At 35.3% G+C, this 17,579-nt stretch overlaps 1 protein-coding gene across 1 annotated transcript in view; it reads right to left on the bottom strand.

Moving 5' to 3' along the window:
- Nucleotides 1-16,919, bottom strand: part of PSIP1 (PC4 and SRSF1 interacting protein 1) — a 31,801-nt gene extending 14,882 nt beyond the window's left edge. The window contains 6 exon segments of the mRNA XM_020969716.2: nt 909-971; nt 2,644-2,748; nt 4,153-4,242; nt 4,244-4,292; nt 13,675-13,751; nt 16,838-16,919. Coding sequence (XP_020825375.1) covers nt 909-971; nt 2,644-2,748; nt 4,153-4,242; nt 4,244-4,292; nt 13,675-13,751; nt 16,838-16,909 — 456 coding nt within the window. The 5' untranslated portion in view covers nt 16,910-16,919.
- Nucleotides 16,920-17,579: the final 660 nt, after the last annotated feature.

Raw genomic sequence — 17,579 nt, 5'->3', positions numbered from 1 at the left:
AAAATATTCTGGCAGTTACTTCATTGCTACATTGTAAGCACCCCAAGAACAAGGAGGATTGTCTTAAATTCCACTGGGTTCCCCTTGAAATAGAATGAATGTGGGTGAGTACTTGAATTATTTATTTAATCAACTGATTCCATCATTCACATTGGGTTTTTCTTTTATTCTCAGCACATTAAAAAAAATCCACAAATGCATAAATTTCCTTTTTTTTTTGTTTCATAGGGTACAGTGAAATTTCTTCTCATATACCAAGTGTTGCTTTAGTTCAAACTGCTAACATAAAACTACGAAACTAGAAAGTACTAAAATGGAAGTCTGAATGCAACAAATGGTTTGATTAATCTTAATAAAGGCATAAATCTTGAGAAAGGTTTTTATAACCATGTTATCATAAAAATCTTCACATACATTATAGGGTTCACAGAAACAGATGTGATATAATTAGTTCTAGAATTATAAAAAGCCATTCAAATACCTCCAATTACTTTAAGTACAGCCAGCTGTCAAATATCCATGTACTAGAAGGCAGAAACAACTTGGATAACTGAAATTCAAAGATGATCCCAAAATGTCATTTCAGGCAGTGTCTAAAATAAAACAACATTCTACATTCTAAGTGGACACCCTAAAACAGTTCTGTTGAATGGACTGAAGACAAGTGATAAAACTGCTGAGCTTTACCTCATTTCCCTACCCTGCCCACTGTGAGTTGGAGATACAAAGAAATAGTCAAAAAATTGAGGAGGAGAAATGAATCTAGATAATGTGAAACTACACAACAGGCCCCTGCAAAATCAAGTTTGAAGGATAAGTTAGAAGCTGAATCAAAAGCAGAAAGAAATTAAACCGATGTTCCCTCCCAGTATAATTAAAAAATCTATTTGATCCTGAGTCAATATTACCTTTCTCTTTCTTCCTCTTCTAGCAGCCTTTGGAGTGGTTATGTCCATTGTTTTAGTCACATCCTAAAGAACAAATAAAATATTAGTGCAAGATATGGAGACCTAAAAAATATATTGTAGACCAGAACCAAAGATGTATTTTACTTAAGTCCTGGTAAGTGTTTTTAGCCTTTCTAAATTACAAACATTAAAACATTCAAAGTTATAACATAAAAGAATAACCCAGTGCTTGAAATAAACTTTTTATAAGTGCCTAGAACTACCATGTAATAATAGGAAATCAATCATATAAAAAAAAAAGCCTTACTACTGAAATGAAAGCTAGAATTTAATTTCCATAAAGTCACATTTTTGCTTAGTACACTGAATTTCAACTGTTACAAACGGTGTAAGTAGCCTTGCTTAAAAGATACCTATTCCCAAATTGATTCAGGCTATATATAATTGTACGTTAACGAAATGGAGGAAGGACCTCCCCCTTCCCCCAATCTTTCAAATGGGCTGGGGCTATGTAAATATTTTAAATAATCACCCCCTTGTCTTTTCCTTTTAAAAGACATTTTCATAAATAGGGTTTTTGTAAATTCAGTCACACTTTTAAGTGGCAGTTCAACAAAATCATCCTCCCTCCCCTTACCTGTGTGACTTGACAAGTCATTTAATCTCTCTGTGCCTCAATTTCCTCATGTATAAAATTAGGGCACAGATCTAGTAAGGTGCCTTTCCAGCTCTAAATTTAGCATAACATTTAGAAATCTTAAATAAGTCATGAAAATTATTCTATTTGTTAGAATACAAAGTGGTTTTTAATATATTTTGACATCCCATTACTTGAGATAACACGAAAATACTCTTTTGATATGTAACAGGTAAATGTTTTTGGCATAGAATCTGTATTTAGTAACATTTTCATAAGAAAATTTTTTTCTTTAGGATTATATAAGTTTTGCTTTTAAAAGATGGGTCAAACTTTTTCATAGTTTGAATGCTAGAAGTGTCTTGTGGAAATGTGCCAGACTTTATAATGATACTCATCAATAAAATTATTCAGTTTGTGCAATGTCACTTAATTTCTCAAGATCACATCTATTCTGTAAATTGTGATTAACTCTAATTAGCTGATTTCCAAAAAGGACAGAGGATTTCCATTAGTGCGTATATAAATCAAATGTTCCAAAGTTAACCATGATATAGTTGACATCTAGACCAAGAATTAAGCTCCTGTATTTTCTCATTATACTTTACAAGTTACTTATTATGTGCAAGACACTGTATTAGTCTCTGGAAATACATAAACAGTGTTACGCTCTCAAAAAATTTAAAATGTAAACACCTTTTGACTCAAATTTTGGTTTGATATAGGGAAAACTTTGGCAAATTTAAAACTCAAAAGCTTATGGAAGTAAATGCTGAAAACTAAAAATAAATAAATTAAAAAACAAAAGCAGCCAGAAGTGGAATGGGCAGTTTGAGGAGATGCTGGGTTCTCACTAACTGGAGATCTTGGAACAAATACTAGATGAACCACTTGTTCGGCATATCGTGGGGCAGATTCTTCTTTCAGATATAGGTTGGGCTGGTTGGCTTCTGAGGTTGTTAAAATCTTTTAAGTATTTCCTTAAGCACTACTGGCCTTTGCAAATATTAATTTCCACTTTGCTACTATCAAATTCTTTCCCTGCCTCAAAAAATTTAAGATTAAAAATAATTTTAAAAAAAGACTTATCAGACTTACTTCATTGCTGGTTTTTTCTTCATGGTCAGTATCTTCTTTTGAAGCACTAATTTCTTTTTCTTCAGTCTCAGCATCAGAAGAAGGATTTGACTGTTTTGTAGATGCCTGCAATACAATGAAGAGTTTTATTTTACAAAATGGAGGCCTCCTTAGTTTTCATTCTCCAAGGTCTGGTAATTACATTAATTTCTAGTATGCATTTCAAGCTATTCACATAACATGCTGTAGCCTTTAGTTCTGTATTTCCTTGGTAGAGGCTGAGAGTATTAGCATTTTCAGTTCAGATTAACTGTTAAGTTATATTTCTTAAAATTATGTTATTTATAATAAGGAATGTTCCTTTATGGTAGAAGTGAATTAGACAGAAGCAAATATACACAAAGCACCCAGTCCTAATATTCTATACTGAATAGAGGTTAGTAATTTTATACAAATTGTCAAAAGATTCCAAACAATTAGACCGAGTCATTTCATTCCATTAAGAAGAAAGAAGTATGTCACCTTCTAGGTTTGGAAACCTAATAAACTACATACAGCTGAATAGGAACAAGTATGTGTGCAAAGCAACCCTCCTCACCCTACAAAATTTATTGTGAATTGTAAACCTCCATAAACGGGCAGATAAAACATTCTCCAGAGTCCTAAGAACAAGATGACCAGGAAAAAAACATAATGAGCCTATGATAACACTGGAACTTCAAGAAGGTAATAAACTCTTTTGTGGTGGTTGTTTTTGTTTTTTTGCTAGGCAATCAGGCTTAAGTGACTTGCCCAGTAAGTGTCTGAGGATGGATTTTAACTCAGGTCCTCCTGATTCCAAGGCTGGTGCTCCATCTCCTATGCCACTTAGCCTGGTAATTAACTCTTAACAATTTTTAGAGAAGTCTAGCTAGTCTTACCTTAAACTCAAAGGCAAAAATTCCTTGCACCAGATTAAATACAAAATATTTAAGTCAAAAGCGAATGAAGGTTCTACATATATAAAAGCAGTGAAGATAAATTCAGGAATTGTAAGTAAACTCCTGAATGTACTTAAATTAGTAAATCAGAATTTAAATTTAAGATGCCTAACAGCCTATATGTGCTTAGTAAATTGTGACCTGCAAAATCCACGGATTCCCCCTAGTTTTTTATTTTTTAAGGCAATTGAGGTTAAAGTGACTTGCTCAGGGTCACACAGCTAATAAATGTCAAGTGTTTGGTCTGAAGCCAGCTTTGAATTCAAGCCCTCCTGACTTCAGGGCCAGTGCTTTATCCACTGTGCCACCTACTTCTCCCCCCCCTGGCCGTTTTTTAATCCTTTCCCCTAGAAAGGGAGAAAGAGAAAAAGATGTTCAAAAGTATTTTTCCCCCAAAGGCCAAAAAATAACAATGCAAGAATCATTTGTAATTCTTAAGTCGAGGCTGTCTTAAGTCTTTTAATTTTATGACTTCTGGTAGAGCCCAGGAAGTTCCCCAGGATGTATTAAATATAACAACAGAACTAAATTTTAAGTAACCATTACTTACTTGTTGACTAGAAAACTTCACTTTGGGGTTATTGTCTATTTCCCATAATCCTTCATTAAAGCCTTTTCTTTTATTAGGTTTGCCATATTTTATCTTTATTTTCTGAGTAAGGAAATATATCCTTTGGTCCCAAAAAAGCACTGTGAAAAATAGACAAGAGACATTTTATGTAAATGACTATTTTACATCACAAAATTAATAACTGTAAGTTTGCATAGATCTATTTAATTCTTACAAACTTCATACTCAATTGAAACTAGTTCTCCACTAGTCTTGAATTGCTTACACTAATTTGAATTACTGACTTTTTCTACAGTCATTGCATTTGTTTTCTGATTTTTAAAGTGTATAAATCTTACTCTCTTCCCATACAACCTGTACACAGAAACTATTTACAGCTTTAATTACAAAATGGAAACAAATTTTTAAGTATATATAATGTGTGTGTCTGTGTGTGTGTCTATGTTTTTGGCTAGGCATTGGGGTTAAGTGACTTGCCCAGGGACACAAAGCTAGTAAGTGTTATGTGTCTGAGGCCGGATATGAACTCAGGTCCTCTTCACTCTAGGGCCAGTGTTCTGTCCACTGCGCCACCTAACTGCCCCTAAATTAAAAAAAATTTTAAAACATTCTACTACCTCTCCCAGGAAGATGGTCTCAAATGACTAGATGAAACTGTTTTATTACATCAAACTCGATTACTTCTTTTAAAATGTAATATAAGAAAAAAGAAAATGTCATATAAGACGCAAAATACAGCAGAAACATGGGACTTAAGAGTTACTAAATGACCACTAAAAAGTTACTATGTGAACCTACTATAATAGGAAAGTTCTTTAGTGCCTAAAAGTATTTTACAAGTCCATTCAAAAGCATATTTTAATAAAGCCTCAGTAATCAAGAATTCTGCTTACAAGCAGCATATTCATGTTTCATCAGAGCAAAAGTTAGTTTCAAATGTAATTTAGATTTAACCATAACAGACTTTGAAATATCACTAAAACTAAATTATGACCCTATGAAATTGAAAGACTAAAATTTTAAGTCTCTTAACTCTGCCTAACTTCACTATATTTTTGAGCTCCCATAAAAATTATTTGATCTTCACCAAGATTACTAACTCAGACCCATAAACAAGACTGTTGACTGCATTTCAGTAGACAGGGTCACCCTTCTATGCATTTTTGAGGAATCTTTCTATTTCACTAAGAAACATGTATCACGTGTATGTGCTTTATGAGGGGCAAATATAAATATCACAACTGAAACTTCACCTCTTCACCAAGCTGATCAAAGCATTTCCTCTTTGATGCAACTGTTACAAAATGCCAGCTTACAAAAAGGGTATTTTTTGGCAGAAATGTTGAATTGAAGCACATACTTTTAATACCAAAAGGACAGAATTAAGTCTACCCTTCAAAGGACAACACTGTTCTTTTTTTCTTTTAAATCTACATAGCAAAGAAACGAGATAGGTTTAAATTTTCTATTTCAAAGTAAAGTTATAATAAAATTTCTATATCAACTGACAAATTTGTTCCTTCTAATGTAAAAAATAAAAATAAAGCCATAGCCATGATATGACCTAAGAGGTTATATAGCTATTGACACTCTAAATGACCAGTACTGACAGTGACCATTGCCATTACAGGCAAAGAAATCAAATTCATCCATTTTTACACATCTGTAGATTTCTATAGACACCAGATTTGAATGTTTTCATATTCACTTTTAATGAGAAGGACTAACTGTGAGTGAAACTCAGGAGACATTAAATGCCCAGAGAACAGTCATTTGGTTGAAGTGAAACCCAGTTAAAAGGAAAAAAGAAAAAGAAAAACCTATCAATCTAGCATTGCTTTATCAGAGAATTTTCTTTTAAATGTCATTTTATTTCTTTTTGCCTCTTTTTTTAAGGCAATTGGGGTTAAGTGACTTGCCCAGGGTCACAGAGCTAGTAAGTGTCAAGTGTTTGGTCTGAGGCCTCATTTGAACTCGGGTCCTCCTGACTTCAGGACTGGTGCTCTAGCCACTGCACCACTTACCTGCCTCTTAAATATCATTTTAAAAGGACTGTGGCATTCTTAAATGTGATTTTATAATTGGAACTACTTTTCATGAGATTTTTTTAAAATTAAAAGCAATTATTTAATATTTTTTTAATACCTAAATAACATGACACCAGTAGATGTGATAGGGCAGAAAGGGTGAAGGATTTGGTGTCAGGAACCCCAGGTTCAAATGCTGGTGTTGCCACTTACTACCTTTGTGTGAACTTGAGAAAATCATTTCTTTATGCCTCAGATTCCTCATTTATAAAATTAGGGGTTTAAACCAGATGGTTTCTGAGGTCTAATTCTAAATCTGTCCTATGTCATGTGCTGAAAATCATAGGATACTGCCCCAGAATTGTTGTTGTTGCATATTATTAAATTTTTAGATTTCAGCAAATTAGAAAAGGCCTACATGAACATCAGAGTTTACAAGATATGTAGGCAGTTCTGAGTTGGTTCCAATTACTCTGAAAATACACATCAAATCAGTAAACTGTTCCTATCCTTTGACACATCTATTCCAGTACTGGACATACACTCTGAAGAAGTCAATGAAAGAAATGTTACATATAAACACATCAAAATATTCACAGCAGCATTCTCTGTGCTAGAAAATTTAAAAAGGTTTATGGCCTCCAATTAGGAAATGGCTGAACGAACTGTGGTATATGAATATAATAAATTGTTCTTTAAGAAATGATAAACGAAGAATTCAGAAAAACATAGTTAGATTTATATGAAGTGATATAAAATAGAGCAAAATCAGGGGAATACAATTTAAATGAATAACCACTTATGCCTACAATAACAGCCACTGAATTCTGATTAATTAATTACAAAGAGCAATCATGGTTCCAGGAAACTGGATGTAGCACCATTTTCCCCTCTTGGCAAAGGAATTTGGGGAACATGGGTGAAGAAAGCAAACGTAAGATTATCTGTCAGTTACGCTTAACTGTCCTTCATTACAAGGCAAAGTTTAATGGGGGAGGGAACCAATATTTTTAAATGGGGGGTTGGGGACCCAATAAGAATTGGAACCCATAGGTTCTACTCATATCCATACAAATTCAAAGGATCTAGAAAAAGGACCACAGCATACCGGACACACATCCTACTATGGCAGATTTCCTGAAGGACATGGATAAAAGTAGAAAAAGATAGGCAGGTTTGGATGGGTTACAACTTGGAATATATATTTATGTCTATCAAATCACAGGAGCAGAAATACTTGGTTGGGTTTATCTTCTCAGTAGAGAAAATTTGGGAATGACTCTTCTTTAACAGTTTCTTTAACACAGAAAGATTTGACTACTTCCCACAAGAGACGTATACCACCTAAGTATCTAAATAAAACTAGGATATTTAAACTAGACAGCAAGGTCTAAGTTGATATGTTCATTAGTTCATTTGATGTGATCAAACTCTATTGAGTTCATTAGTGCAGCAGGAATTCAACATATCTGAAATGCATGACTAAAAAGCTTCCCTAAAATTACAATTTTTTGCTATCCATATCCAGAGAAAGAACTGAGTTGGAACACAGATCGAAGCATACTATTTGCTCTTTTTTTTCCCTCTTCTGTTTTGTTTCTTGTTTCTTGTGGTCCCTCCTATTAGTTCTAATTCTTCTTTACAACATGACTAACGTGAAAATGTTTAATAGGAATGTATATGTAGAGCCTATATCAGATTGCACGCCGTCAGGGAGTGGGGGGATACAAAACTCAAAAGCTTATGGAAGTGAATGTTGAAAACTAAAAATAAATTAAATTTTAAAATTTATGTAAATAAATTGAACATAATAGGAACCTCATACTTTAATGGGATCTGTGATCAATTTATGAAGATCTTAAAACAGAACTGTGCTCCATTTTTGAAGTCTCTTTATGAACAAGTGTTCAAAACCATGACTCAAATATTGGTTACTTATAACCTTATACACTTATATAACAATGTACTTGCCCTAATTCCATTAAAACAATCACCTACCTTGTGTAGGCATGTTCTCTGGACAATTATTTCTCCATTTTGTTCAAATAATACAGCATAAATTCTACAATAAACACCAATTACTATAGTAACAAGACTAAGATAATAAGAGTATTTTTAGAAAATAGTACTACGATTTTATACTGAAACTAACTGCCACTATAATACATTATCCCATTTTTTTTTAATAAAATTAAGAGTATAGCTATACTATTAGGGGCTCATTCTAGCCAAAGAGTTAAGTAATTTCACTATTTCACTCTGGTTAGAACTGAAATTGGATACTGTAATCCTTCACTTGTTTTGTGGCAGGGACCCTCACTTTGGCAGCCTGGTTAAGTGTACAGAATGTTTTTAAATGACTAAAATTCAAAAATCGATTACAAATGAAACCAATTATATTATAATAGTTCATCAAATTTTTTATAAAAGTTCACTGACCTCTGGTTAAGAACCCCTGCTGTCATCTCTATCAAAAACTTGCTCCTCCCTCCCCAAAATAGAAAACAAACCCTCACAGTTCTGGCAGTCTAAATCACTTTGCAACACTGCTACTAATTTAATAAATTGGCACTGGAATGATTTATTATTCTTTACCACATTTGAATTAAGGGGTTGGGTAGTGCTAAGGAACTACCTTTTGTATAATTCAAGAAAACAAAAGCAGGACACTATGGTAGAACCAGGAGCCAACATTCATAGATCTAAGCAATTACTTTGAAACATTTTGCAACAATGTACTTTTGGTGTTCTCTAAAGGAGATAACAGACCATGAAATTGCCTTTTGAAGCTAACTGCCCAATCCCTCTTTTCTTTTTATACACTTAAAATAAGCAAGTTCTTACTTGGAAGCTATCTTCATTATTGTACCAGTTTGATAAATTTACATCTAGAGTCCTTTAAATCCTGATAGTTGGGAAAAAATTGAGATTCTTCCATAGAGTTATATACCCATTAATTTTTAACTTTTGAAATGCAGTACCTTCATAAATTATCTTTAGTTTCCTATGTCTAAGATTCTAGAAAGCACGTTTTATGACTACTTTTATAAAAATGATAAGGGAAATGACTTCTAACAGCTGGTGGAATTAAAAACATTCAGTATCTTTTTAGGGGGAAGCAATATGGCAGTATACAGGAAATGTTACCAAATAATTATACCCTTTGGACCAGTAATTCTACTATTAAGCATAAACCTGAAAATGTTATCAAAATGAAACAGGCATAGTTACAACAAAAAGCTAGAATCAAACAAGGTATCCAACAATACAATAGGGAAATGATTAAGTAAATTCAGTCAACAAGCATTTAACATCTACCATGTGGCAAACACTTGCTAGGTGCTAGAGATACAATCACAAAAATAATAATAATGATGATGATGATAATGTCAACGATAATAATAATCCCTAATAGCAAAAAGCTTGCAGTCTAATGAGATTACATTTTAATCGGGTATATCATAACAATAAATTACCATTATGGCATTAAGAAATTGGATAGATCATCTTGAAATAATACAAAGCAGAGGCCAATTGAAATCAAGTACCTAAGAAAAATGTGCACAAGAATGAAAAAGAATCCTGACTAGGACCTTCAAGAGTTGTCTACACAATTACAATTCTTTGTGTTGAAATATATTTAAATGCAAATAATTACCTATACCAAGTATTGATTATCAGTGTCTCATTTTTAATACAGCAAATCTGTTTACATGGAAACCAAAGCAGCCAAACTAAAAGCTGCACAAGAGCAGACAGAATTCTTGAAAAATTAATCAAGAATTATATGTTTCTCATTCATGAAACTTGAAAGTTTAGTGTGATTTAGTGGAACTCAAGTTACTGAATTTGTGACATAGCTAGTGAACATGAATAAACATTAAACATTTCCAAGTTTATTTGACACGATGGAATTGTTTGTGATTAAAATTACTAAAGGAATAGGGACATTAGATATATGAATTGAAAACAAAAGGAAAAATCAAACACATTAGCATTTGCCAAGTAGTCCATAAAGCTGGATCACAGACAAATTCAATTAACTCTTAAATTAATTTTTAATAAAATTTTATTTTAAAATTAAAGCTTACTGCAATAATCAATCACCCATGAAGAGTTCAGTTTGGTGTCAGTGTACTGCCATATGTGCAAACCAAATGATCTTTCCATTGCTAAATCTTCAACTTCTTATATTCATTATCAGAGCATTTATGAACCCAGAGTAATAGGTAGTATGCATTTGTAGTAATGCCATGAAAAAAAATTCCCCAATCTGCCATGTTATTTTCAAATATAATACCTATAAAAAAATGACTAAATATTGCAGTTCCTTCTATTAGAGTACAATTTCATTTAGTGAAAATAACTTCAAAAGGTATTTCCCTGTTTTATTTTACTAGGATAGCTGCCCAAGGACAAGCTCCTTCCCTAAGCTAGGAAATCACTTCAAAAATCCCAGTGAAAAGGGCCATTTGTCCACTCTCCTTTATGCTGATTCTTCCAAGATTAAATTTACTTATGAACAAAGCACAAAACCAAATAGCTATAAAGAAAAGTTAATTCTCATCCTTACTCCAAAATGATTCTTCCTATAATAAATGAGTATACCATACCATGCATGTTAAGACTGCCAAAAATGAACAAATACCAGAATTAGAAAATGCTACGGTAAGAAAATTACTACAGCATTAACTTTTCAAAATCTACCCCAAATATGTGAGAGTCCTTTAACCTCCCAGTGGCCAGAGCAAAACAACTCTTGTTGTAGATCCTCCATTTGAAAAGGGTTACTGCAGAAATCACAGGTCTAGACCCCAAAATACAATTACAGAACTACTTGTTTAGGTCTCACAATTAGATGTTGAGTTTGAAGGGACCTTGAAAGTCATCTAGTTCAAGTCTTTCATTCAGATTCGGTCATTTTATAGATGAAAGGCTCATTAAAGTAAAATGACTGAGCTCGAGGTTACAAAGTTAGTCAAGACGCATAATGGAAAATGCTATCCACATCCAGAGAAAGGATTATGAAGTCTGAATGTAGATTGAAGCATACCATTTTCACTTCTCTATTGTGTTTTTTCTTTCTAGTGGTTTTCCCCTTTTGTTCTGATCTTCTTTCACAACATGACTAATATGGAAATTTGTTTAACATGATTGTACAGGTATAAACTATATCAGATTGATTGCTGACTTGGGGAGGAAGAAAAATTTGAAACTCAAAATATTACAAAAAATGAATGTTTAAAACTATCTTTACATATAATTGGAAAAAATAAAATATTAAATGGGGGGGGAAACATAGGATAACCAACCAAACCCCATCCCACTCCCCAAACCAGTTAGTCAGAATTCAAAACCCAGGTGGGCTTCGACTTCACATTTGATACTTTCTACACTACTGCACCTAGTTCTGTATAAATAAAACTAAGAATGGAGCACAGAACTGAAGACAGACTATTAAACTACTGATAAAAAATCTCAATTCATTTTGGAATACAATTTAAAAACTTATCTTTTGAGATTATATCTCCATACATCAAAGACAACAGGTTAATTGGCCACAATTCAGAGGAACAGTAACCAAAATTATAAAGTTTATAAAGGGAGACAAGAAGAGGTGCTAACACTTTTATCCCCAGCTATGTTCAAGGTGCATGGCTTTACCCTCAAATCACCTATTTGTATTTCAAAAATGTATCTGAATATCATAAGCCTTTTACTTATGTACAAATAATGAATTATTTTCTGGTTATGATTTTTGAAGAAAGGCTATTAATAGCCTCATGAGAATACACAGAAGTAAAACTAATAACTTTTGTTTTCCCCTCCACTCTTACTCTTCTTTTTTTTGGCCAGGTAATGGGGTTAAGTGACTTGCCCAAGGTCACACAGTGTCAAATGTGAGGCTGGATTTGAACTCAGGTCCTCCTGACTCCAGGGCTAGCACTCTATCCACTTCGCCACCTAGCTGCCCCCTATCCCCTCTATTCTTTACCAAACACATGTCTCTAGTACAAGTTTCACCTAACTTCCTGTTCTACTATCCTCCAAAGCTCCAAAACTCACATTACCTAGGACATGATACTTAAAGGAGCACTGCTATGGGTCTGCTGTTTGCTGACCCTTAGACTCAAAAGCTGAAAGTACACGAAAATTAGTCCAATACCTAAACAACTATTCAAACAATCTCCAGGGAAACCAGAGCACAAAATGGGAATTGGTAATTTGGAGAATAAATTTAAACAGATGAAGAAAATATGATTTGACCTGACCCATCAACTATTTAGTAACACCAAATTCTATTTGCTGAAAGTTTACTTTAGATATAACAAATACTAGCTCACACTACCACTCTGTATATTTTAAATTAAAATAGAATTTTAAATGCCCTTTCCAGCAATTTAAATTTTTTTTTCTTTTTACCTCTCAGTATTGTAAAATCATTGATCAATGTATTTTCCAGTAGTTCTTTCATTTGGAAAAATGTTCTAAATCAAGAGAGCATTACAAATATTCAGGCATAAAAATTTCAAAGTGATCCTAATTGTTAATCCTAATAAGCATTACTGTTTGGCACACAGTAAAGATAAAAACAGTAAAGCAATTCACAAAATAGTTGAAATAGCATTAACATGGGGTAGCTAGGTAGATAGAGCACCAGCCCTGAAATCAGGAGGACCTGAGTTCAAATGCAGCCTCAGACCAAACACTTGACACTAGCTATGTGACACTGGGCAAGTCACTTAACCCCAATTGCCTAAAAAGACCCCCCCAAAAAAAAAGAAAAAAAAAGAAATAGCATTAACAGCAGCATCCAAGTCCCAGGTATAAAAACAGAAGCAAAGCCCAACAGCTTAGAACAATGGAGAAAGGACAACACTAGATGGTAGACAGCAGCTCTTAGGGACAGTAAAACCAGGGGACAGCTGCTTTTATTCAAAATTCAAAACCGTCCAAGCAAAGCAGAATCCACTGCATGTCAAGGACATTAAATATAGAGATGGTAGGTCATCGACCTCATAGCCACCAGAACAGTCATGCTGGTTAGACAAACTGAAGGCAGTAAGCACCTACTCCCCGACCCTACACCCCACCTTGCAATTATGTATAGAGTGACTAGGCCTTTCCAGCAAAATAATAATAATAATAATAATTTAGAACTAAGTGGAAAAAACAATCATGTTATCACAAAACATTCAGAGAGAAATTCTTTTAACTGGCAAGGAAGTCAGCTACTGACCCAAAACTAATGACTATCAATCTCACCTGACATGTACACTATCTTAAAGCCTGTAACCAAAAGAATCATAGTGAAACTCTGAGAGAATATTTCCAACAATCAACAATAAGCTTTAATTGTTTTATACTGGCTATCTAAAATATTTCTTCCTTGAATTAATCCTCCTTTGGTTGTCTATTTCACATCTAAAAACCTTGCTAAATAAGTTTACAAATTTTAACCTAGAGAACTTACGTCTCATGAGTTCCAAAAAAGAAAATGGGCAGTTTATTTGTAGGTGGCTTTACAGCTCCATCAGGAACTTCATCTACCTAAAAGAAAAAAAGATTTTAAAAAATCAAGATCTTTACATCTTAACTTCTATGAGCATGAGATTATCACTCAGAAGAGATCAACATCAACTCGGATAAAGCCATACAACACAGATATTCCTGACAATAAAAATAAGATTTCTTTAAAAAGTTACATTAATGTCAAAAATACTAAAAGGGCTTCTAAAGAGCTTTTTATCGAATTCAAGATACATTTGTACTGACATTCTATCCTGCATCAAAACATATACGTAATATGTGTGTATGTATGTGTGTGTTTGTGTGTGTATCCAAAATTTACTTATGATGTACAAAAAGTTCTTTTTGAAATACAGATGTGAAAAAGTCCCTAATGCACCTCTGGTGAACAAAGACATGTCTTGTGGTGAAAGTCACCACAAAGAATTTAACACTATGATTGTCAACCTGTGAGATCATACTGCATTTCTTTTTGGAATTTGGAAAATATGGACTCAAAAGAACAGTTCTGATCCAGCAATAAAATAACCGAACTGCAATTATCTAATAAATATAATTCAAAAGTAATTTCTATTTGGCTATAGACTTACAGTTTCAATTGGATATGAATGTCTATTTTTAGAATTCACAATACTTCAACATAGGCACATAAGAAGCAGGGTGGAAGAGATAATAATGAAACAGCCTCAGATATAGGAATGCCCGAGCCAGAGAAATAGTAGTATTTATATATTGCTTTAAGGTTTGCAAAGCACTTTACATGTTATCTCACTTGATCCTGACAAGAACCCTGAGAAGAAGGTGCTGTGTATTTCCATCTTACAGAGAAGGCAAAAAGAGGATAAGTTAGTGGCTGATTTGAACTTGGGTGTTTTTTGTTGTTGTTGTTTTGACTCCCCAGTCCAGCATTCTATCCACTATACCACCTGTTAGGTGTCTTGCTCCAAGTCACACAAGCAACTGTTAGAAGCAGGATTTGAACATGGGTCTTCCAGACTCAAAATCCAGCTCTCTCTGCATACCAGACACAATAAAATACATAAGTTTCTATCCTAGGAGCTTAGAACCTAATTGGAAAGACAAACATGTGATCACAAAGCATGGGATAGGTAAAACATACATACATACATACATATATATACATATATATATATATATATATATATATATATATATATGTAATCATTTAGTAGTTTCTGCTACAGTGGCTGACCCCTTACAGCACTTTAGTCTCCTCTGCCAATTAAGGGTATTAAATGATCTCTACGTTCCAGGAGTGATACACACAATTAGTGTTAGGAGTAAAAGGGAAGGACAGGAAAAGGGGTAATAGCAACAATATAAGGAAGCAAGGGCTTATAGAAGAACAAACAGGACCTGAGCTAAGTAAGCTAGGTGGTCTGGAGTCAAGAAGTGTTGTGTTCAAATCCAACATCAAGCCACTATCTGCATGACTCTGGCTAAGTCACTTAACCTCTCAGTCTCAGTTTCCTCATTTGTAAAATGGAGGGATAACACCACCTATGGCACAGCTGGGAGATCAAATAAGGTAATATCTGTAAAGCATTTTGCAAACCTTAAAGTGCTATATAAATGCTACTATAATTTAAGGTCAGGTAAAAAAAAGACAATACACCAGATAAGAGAAATAATTTAGAGAAGTCATACTTCACAACAAACTACTTAATTATTCAACGATATAAAAGAATTCAAGTACAGAGGACTCTTCCATCAGTTAACAGCCATATTAAGCATTTAACACGTGCTGGTCGCTATGCTAAGTACTGGAGATACTAAGAAAGGCAAAAACATTTGTCCTTGGCTCCAGGAGCTCACATTCTAATGGAGAATCAATATGCAAACAACTACATACGAAGAAAAAATACACAGAGCATAAAATGGGAGGTAAGCTTAAGGAAAACAAAACACCTTAATAAACACTCCAGGGAAAAAGAAAAAATTGCTAATAGGGGACTTCATGCGACCATATGTATCACTGTTGAAAAGACAACAGATCCAATTGATACATAATCTTTGGTATCATGCCTGACAGCTATGCGACCCCCAGATAATTCTCTAAGACTAAAATTGTAGAAAAACTGGAGATCTACACTTGTATGAACTTCTTCACTAGTAAGTTCCTTGCACCAACGTATCACAAGTTTGCACCTCTCCCCCCTCATCCTTCTGTTTAACAAATATATAAAATTGTTTGTGAACTCTATTACTATCGGGATGAAAAACTGTCTTGAATTATTTTGAGTAATGTTAAAATGGGCATCGTTAAAAAAAAAAACAAACCCCAGAATAAAACTTATCTTTCAGCAAGTTACTAAAATAAGAATTAGCTGTAGAAAATACTACTAAAAAAAAAGGTACTACCATGCCTTTCAAAATATGACATTTTCATTTTTATGTACTTCCTTTCCACCAACAAGTAGCTAAAAAGCTTTCTTGGCCTTAAGGTTATTTTTCTGCTCAAGATTACTTCTACAAAGTCAAAATGTCTAATGGATAGCCTGGTGTAGTAACAATCTGGACATGAGCATTTTGTGTTTTGGGAGTAGCAACAAAACCCCTTCATTAGACTGAATATCCATAGCCAAAGAAAAATCGGTTTCTTGCTACCAAGTTCACCCTACTAAATGTCTGAAGATACAACTATACTTCTCTAAAAATCCCAAAATTGATTATAATGTGGAAAAAATATTTTATGAAAGTATAGTACAAAAGGAAGCTAGCTGCCTCGGAGAGAAGGTTAATTAAAACTCATTTTATTTTGTATGCTCATCCCCAAGAAGAAGAAAAAAAAGTGCCAATAAGATGAAATACTAATAAACTGTTTCCAGAAAAAAAAAACTAACCAGCAAATACAAAACCCCCCTATGTTTAGTTACTTTAAAAAAGGCAAAAAACAAAAACAAGTAATGAAGTCGCTAAAAAGAATTCGGTTCCTAGTTTTCTACATATTCAACAGAAGCTTGTTAGACAAGAAACTCGAGGAGAAAAAAAAATAAAAAGAATAGCCAGGATCCGAGGGACGGGCGTGAGGACGGCGGCCCAGCCTGGGAGGCAGGACCGCTAAGCGGGACCAAACAGACACTTACTCTGGCTGGCCAATGGGGATAACCTTTCATCTTGGCGAAGATCAGGTCTCCTGGTTTGAAATCGCGAGTCATCTCGGGGCCGCGGGCTGGGGGTCCCGACCCCAGGGATAAGCGGCTGTGACGAGGCGCTGCAAGGGGGCGGAGGGAGCGTAAGTCTGGGCTGCGAGGAGCGCCCGAAGCCTCCGGATGCGCCTGCGAGGGGACGGAAGGAGAGCTGTTACCCAGGCCCGGGCGCCGCGGGGGGCAGCCGGCACCACCCCTCCCCTTCCCAGGAAGTGCGCGGCGGCCTCCCCGGCCCCGGCAGACGCCGTGAGGCCCGCAGATGCTGCCCAGCCCCGAGGAGGCGCGCCCAGCTCCTGCCCTGTCTCCCCGGAGCCGCTCTTGGGCAAAGAGGGGGCCGTGCCAGGCCCCGGGAGCGGCACGGCGGGAAAGAATCAAAGCCAGCAGAGACCAAGGAGCTGCCTCCTCACCCCGAAGCCGGCCCCCAGAGGCCACCGCTAACCGCCTTGCCTAAGGCCGACCGCTCCCCCAAACACCCTCCATCCGCGAGCCAGGCCGCAGCAGGCGGATGCACCAGCTCCGCCGCCTCAGCTTACCTGCCCGGGCCTCGCGCCGCTGCTGCGGTTACAGCCTTCTCGGCGCCGGCGCCCACGCGGGGGTAAGCTGCGCCACCAGATGCCGCAGCCCGCGCCTCCTCCCTCAGCCCCCGAGACGCAACTGCCGCCGTGACTCCCGCGCGCTT

Source organism: Phascolarctos cinereus, unplaced genomic scaffold, assembly GCF_003287225.1.
Source record: "Phascolarctos cinereus isolate Bilbo 61053 unplaced genomic scaffold, phaCin_HiC Scaffold_4;HRSCAF=312, whole genome shotgun sequence".
Lineage (NCBI taxonomy): Eukaryota > Metazoa > Chordata > Mammalia > Diprotodontia > Phascolarctidae > Phascolarctos > Phascolarctos cinereus.
This window is presented reverse-complemented; position numbering and strand designations above follow the sequence as displayed.